The sequence below is a fragment of the Muscardinus avellanarius genome (assembly GCF_963383645.1).
Source record: "Muscardinus avellanarius genome assembly, chromosome: 7".
Taxonomy (NCBI): domain Eukaryota; kingdom Metazoa; phylum Chordata; class Mammalia; order Rodentia; family Gliridae; genus Muscardinus; species Muscardinus avellanarius.
The window spans coordinates 29924661-29930660 of NC_137793.1; the positions used below are offsets into that span (position 1 = coordinate 29924661).

Sequence of the window (6000 nt, forward strand, 5' to 3'; positions counted from 1 at the left end):
CCTGTAGTTATCTGCTCAAAAGATAGTTCAGTGTCTTCCCACTACTCTTAGAATAAAGTTCAAAATAATCAGTATAATATAAAGGTTCTACTTCTCAAAAAAAAATTTTTTTTTGGTGGTACTGGGGTTCCTGGAAACCCTTCTACCTCTGGGCTACACTCCCAGACCTATTTTTTATATTTTTTATTTGGAAACAGGGTCTCTTAAGCCAGCGAGGCTGGCTTCTAACGAGCGTGATCCTCCTGTCTCCGCCTCCCAAGCGCAGGGATTACAAGCGTGCGCCACCACGCCCGGCTCTCCAAACATTTTGAATAGTTGTCCCCCTTCTACTACACATACATTGCTCTGCCTTTCTTCCTCTCCTTCTCTTTCCCTTCATTGGCTTCACATACCTCATCCACTCCCCCAGTAGCCTTTGCACCTACTAATCTCTCTTCCTGGAACATTGCCTCCAGCCCTAGCTCCTCCAGTTCCCTCCCTGTGATGAATACTACTCAGCCTGACTCACTGATAAATTCTAGTCCATAAGTTGCATCCTATAGGTCCATGATAATCACAAAACTGAACGAAGCATTTGGAATTATTTACAGAAAGTTGACACTGTGTAGCATCTAAGCACAGGGCCAGGGGACATGCCTCACCTAATAGGGTAACATGCTTGATGGACTGGTGCTGAACTCAGATTACAAGTTGTACAGTGGTGTGGAACTGCATGTGAGCCATGCACAGTGAGCCACATACAGTGTGAATGGGTCAGAAATTAAACAACAAAAAAAGTAACTGCCCCTTCTTTGGAGTTTGGTAAGTGCAGCTTTAGATCTTAGCCCAAATATTACTTCCATAGGGAGCTTTCTGTTGAAAGCTGTGTTAACACTATCTTTCCTTCATAGCATTTCTGTGGGTTGAAATTGTGCATAGCATTTGTTTGGCCCTTGTGTTAATGATTATTCTCCTGCATAAGGGTATGGACCCTGTTTGACTGTGTCCTATGGTTTTTTCAGCATTGGCCTGACAGTAAAATTTGGTATTTGAATGAGTAAGGTCTATAGCAGGGTTCCCAGGCTCACCAAAAAAGATCCAAAACAATTATAGTAAGAACTCAAGAGGCCGAGTGTGATGGTACACACTTGTCATCCTAGTACTTGGGAGGCTGAGACAGGAGGATCCAGGTTCACAGCCAGCTTCGGCTACTTAGTGAGACCCTCTGCAACTTAGTGAGATTTTGTTTCAAAATAAATAATACAAAATAGGACTAGGGGTGTAGCTCAGAGATAGAATGCCCCTGGGTTCAATCCCCGGTACTGCAAAAAATAAAAATAAAAACACCTCAATAGTGTGTGTTAAATAATTATGCAAAACAAAGAATGAGGCGCCCAAGAGGATGGGCTGGACTCCCCCCCTCCACCCCCGCTTTTCTCTTTCTTTTTCAAAGAGAAAAAAAATTGCCTAGATTATGGCTGGTAATGAGTTTCAAAAGCTAAAGATTATCTTATCTCTAGGAATAAGTTCCCTGTTTTGAAACATAAACATTCCAATACTAAATGTTAGAGATGGTGAGTAGGAGGTCATTTGCCATAGCAAATTATTTCTCAAATGTAAGATGATCCACTTCACCCCAAAACTGCACCCTGCTATTCCTTGCTTGTCCTCTCTAGCAGTAGTCTCAGGCAGGATTGACAGTTCCCATTTAAGCCAAGCTATTGATGCGATATTGGCTCAGTCATGGTTAACCATAGGAAAATCCTTAACCCCAGTTACAGAAACCCAGAACTATAACAGTAACCGTAGTTATACTTTTTCTGTGCACTCCAATGTATTTTAAAATTCTTTGCAAAAAAAAACAGCTAATTTTCTTCATGGGGACTCAGTTTCTCTTGTGAAAATGTATAAACATTTACCACCTAATAGGAACAGACTTTCTAGAAAGCTTTTTCATATACATGGCCTTATTTATTTGTGGTTATGGCCTTATAAAAATAAGTTATCCCTTTCTTACGGGTTGGTAAACTGAGGGTGAGAGAACAAGCTTGTCCATAGCTAGTAAGTGAGAGAGTCAGGAATCAGAAATATTGGACTTAGTCGGACAAACCATTTGTACTTACCACATTGCAAACCTTATTTCTAGTGCTTCCTCTAACCATGCATTATCTACATGGCTTGTGTTTGGGGTTAGAACAAGGGGACATTGCTTTGGATGCTTCAGTCCTACCTTTGGAAACACTTAGATGAAATTTGCATGATGCTTCCGTCCCCCAGAGTTTTGGTCTTCCTTGTGACCTTGACATTGCTTTTCATTGGCAGCTACTTGAACCTAATCCAGACCAACGATTTTCCCACTTGACGGACATTCAGAACTTCCCGTACATGAATGATATGAACTGGGATGCGGTTTTGGAGAAGAGACTCATTCCAGGCTTTGTTCCTAATGTGAGACAATCAACAAACCCATAGTAACTCTTATTCAGTGCCTGTACTCTCTGTATGACAGATCCACACATTGTCTTATTAGTCACACGAGTATTGTAAAAGAGCCCAAATACCTATTTTCTAGATGAAAAAACTGACAGGGTAAGTTGGGCATTCACAGTTAGGTGTCTAGCCAGGGTCCAAGCTGAGATTCTAATGTAGGTATATTTATGTCTAGAGATCTAGACCCTAACCACATTTTGTGCTGTGCTTTTATTAGCAAGAAGTCCAAGTCCCCTAAATAGTCATGTCCATGAATTTGCTGTTGGGAAAAAAAAATGTTTTCTTGGATTACAAAGATGTAGTCATATGTGTCCATGATGATCTGTGAGTCAGAGGACTGAAAATTGTTGAATGTGAGGGTAAAGAATTTTTATCATTCGTTATCCTTTCTTATGAGTTTTATCTCATAGGCCTATATTTTTAAGGACTAATAGCAAAAGAGAAATATTTCTCATGGAGTGAACATCCACCCAAGGGCCATCTATGTCCTACCACAGACTGCTGGTAGAAGAAGCTCAGGCCAAGGGGCTCTATTTGGCTCCTAGCTCCTTTTCTGTGCTTGGGACCTGAATTTTAAACATTCAGTTGTAGGAGTCCTGGAAATAATAATGGCTCTTAAAGGGACTTGTAAAACCAACTCAGTGTTTTCTGTTCAAGGTGAGACACTGGCTGTGGGCAGGTGGGAGTGTGCTCTTCCATGTACACTGCTGGGCGGGATGTCACAGTGAGTGGCTAGCGTAAGGGTGCAAAGGCAGAGAGTTGATGTCTTCTTGTGGTGGGATTCTGGGGATGGAGCGCTCTACCTCCTGGAGCAACAGGAAAGTGAGGCAGAGTTCATACTGGTCCACATCACAGGATCCAGTAGTGGCAGCTTGTACCGTGCCTGTCGCGTGACATAGTGGAGGTCTAGGTACCACACAAGGCTGCCTCCATTTCCCCTCCGCTAGCCATTTGTGCTGTCTAAACAAGCTCCCCGTTAGGGTTCTCTGGATTTTCTGTGAATTTGATTCAGTTGGAGGAGCTTGTTCAAGGGCAGATTCTTGGCCTCATGTTCAAAAACTCTGACACCTTGACTTGGAACATCTGGTTGGAGACCCGTGAGGCTGAACAAGCAACTGGGCTGATTCTCATGCGCGTGGTCATTAGAATGAATTTGGAGAAAACCAAGAACTCTAACTTTAGAAGTTAATTTTAATTTGGTTTTCCTTTCTTGCTTGTCAGAAATGAACTGGAAATTTAGAATAACTAAAACTAAAAAAATTTATAAAAACTAAAAATTCACGCAGGCAACTTGGAAGAGGAATCCGAACGTCTTATTCTTTGGGTGCTTCATTAGGACTGAGTGTTATTCTTTATATTAGGTCTGGTATGTTTGCAGAAGGTTACAGAGATCTGAGGACTAAGCCAAACTCTCTCCCTTATAGAAAGGTAGGCTGAATTGTGACCCCACCTTTGAACTTGAGGAAATGATTTTGGAGTCTAAACCTCTTCACAAGAAAAAGAAGCGTCTGGCAAAAAAGGGGAAGGAGATGACAAAGTGTGGCTCCTCTCAGGTAAGTAGGTCCCCACCAAACTCAGGGTGATGGGTGTCCTGGGCTGGGCCTAGCTCATGTTGGAAGGTCATCTGGGAAGAATGTTTTTGTCTGGTGTGGAAGAAATTGTAACAATGAGGGAGGACATCAGTGACAACCAGCCTCTGCGCCTCCATGATTAGAAACAGCAACCAGTGATCAGAACACAGGTCCCCAGTATTTGGAAGACATAGTCCTAATTTCTTCTTGCGGCTCCTTCAAGCTGTCTAAGAACAGGTGCATGGCTCCCTCTCAGGAGCCTGGTGGATGGTAGATGGGGAACTGCTACTGTGCTATAAGCCAACATTAATAGTAATGAATGGCAGCTGGGCGTGATGGTGCATGTTTGTAATCCCAGCGCTTGGGAGGCGGAGACAGGAGGATCACGCAGGTTCGAAGCCAACCGCGCTGGCTTAAGAGACCGAGACCCTGTTTCAAAAATATAAAATAGGTCTGGAAGTGTATCCCGGAGGTAGAAGGGCTTCCAGGAACCCCAGTACCACCAAAAATAAATAAATATAAAAAAATAAAAAAAATAGTAATGAATGGCACTTGACCACTCAGGCCTTCCCAGTGGAAATCCCAAGCCTTCAATACACTCCAGGCTCCAAAATAAATACATCAGACAGAGTCTGCCAGTGTCATGGTTATGGAGGTGAAAAGATTCCTACCCAGACGCCTTCCTAGAATCTTTTTATGCAGCTTCCATTTTAGAACTCACCGATATTTCTTAAACTTGGGCTCTTCACTGAATAGAAACTCTAGATTACTTGCTTCTTGAGAATCATTCATCTCCTAACTCTACCTCTATTCTTTCTCCATGTCCATTTGAAAGACATGTCTTCTGCAAGAGCACCTTGAATCTGTCCAGAAGGAGTTTATAATTTTCAACAGAGAAAAGTAAGTAATTCCTGGATGGGGGGAAAGCAGGTTAGAAAATGATGCTGTCCCAGCCAGTATGTATTTGCAGATAAATATTTTTAATATTTTAAATTTATTCTAATGACAAAAATGATGCACATCTGTAGTTTTAAAAAATGAAAATTTGGCTTGCTTGACTTCTAAGAGATCTACATTTTTTTAGTAAGGAAATGACCCCAGCATCAAGTTTTTGTTAATGGGAAGGAAATGGGGGGGAGACACAATCGATGACTTTCTGAGGCTTACTTGACTCAAACCTCTTCATAAATTACCCAGCTTTGTGTTATTTTGATTGTTTAATCTGTTCATTTTTCTTCTCAAAGAATAAAACCCTCCTTTTTCTCTTAAGAGTAAAAAGAGACTTTAATAAAAGTCAAGGAAATCTAACCTTGGAACAAACCAAAAACTCACAAGAAGAGAATGGGCAGGATGACAACCTGTAAAGGCCTCGGCATCTCCTCCTTGGGGCATCCTTGGCGCCTCAGGCCAGGAACTTCTGAGTATCCACATCAATAGAGCCGGCAGCAGTTCTTGCCACCCCACGCCTCATGACTTAGAAAATGTGAATGAATATCCTTTGAAGGAGGCAGCATGATACTGTGAAGAGTCCTGGGCCTGAGCTCCTGGGATCTAACTTCATCACTAATTAACTAGGTGACCTTGAGCGAGTCTTTTAACCACTTTCTCTGCTTCTGTTCATTCATCCAAATGAGAGGGTTATAGTGGCTGAACTGTACCTTGCCTTTTTAGTGCTACAAATGTTATTCTAAATGGCCTTTATTTTATTTTAAAAGGAATATTTGAATGTAAAGTTATTTTTTCATTCCTTCTGATTACACTGTGACCAATAAACAAAGGACACAGCCAGACTCTTCAGAGGCTGAAACTTCATAAAGATGCCAGAATCCCAAAGACCCATTGAAGAGAAATAAGGAATTCCATGAAGAAGAAACACATGAAGTAAGATTAGAAATAACATGGAGTTCTAGTACCTCCAGGGAGCACTGGACTTAGCCCTAATCAGCTGGTAAGAGCCTAC

General features: G+C 41.8%; 1 protein-coding gene across 1 annotated transcript in view; it reads left to right on the forward strand.

The window, feature by feature from the left end:
* Nucleotides 1–5404, forward strand: part of STK32A (serine/threonine kinase 32A) — a gene marked incomplete at its 3' end in the record, with an annotated part of 115421 nt that extends 110017 nt beyond the window's left edge. Inside the window, exons 9-12 of the mRNA XM_080698204.1 lie at nt 2302–2427; nt 3894–4022; nt 4876–4940; nt 5311–5404. Of these exons, the coding sequence (XP_080554330.1) occupies nt 2302–2427; nt 3894–4022; nt 4876–4940; nt 5311–5404 (414 nt within the window). The remainder of the gene's footprint in view (nt 1–2301; nt 2428–3893; nt 4023–4875; nt 4941–5310) is intronic.
* Between the last annotated feature and the right edge of the window lie 596 nt (nt 5405–6000).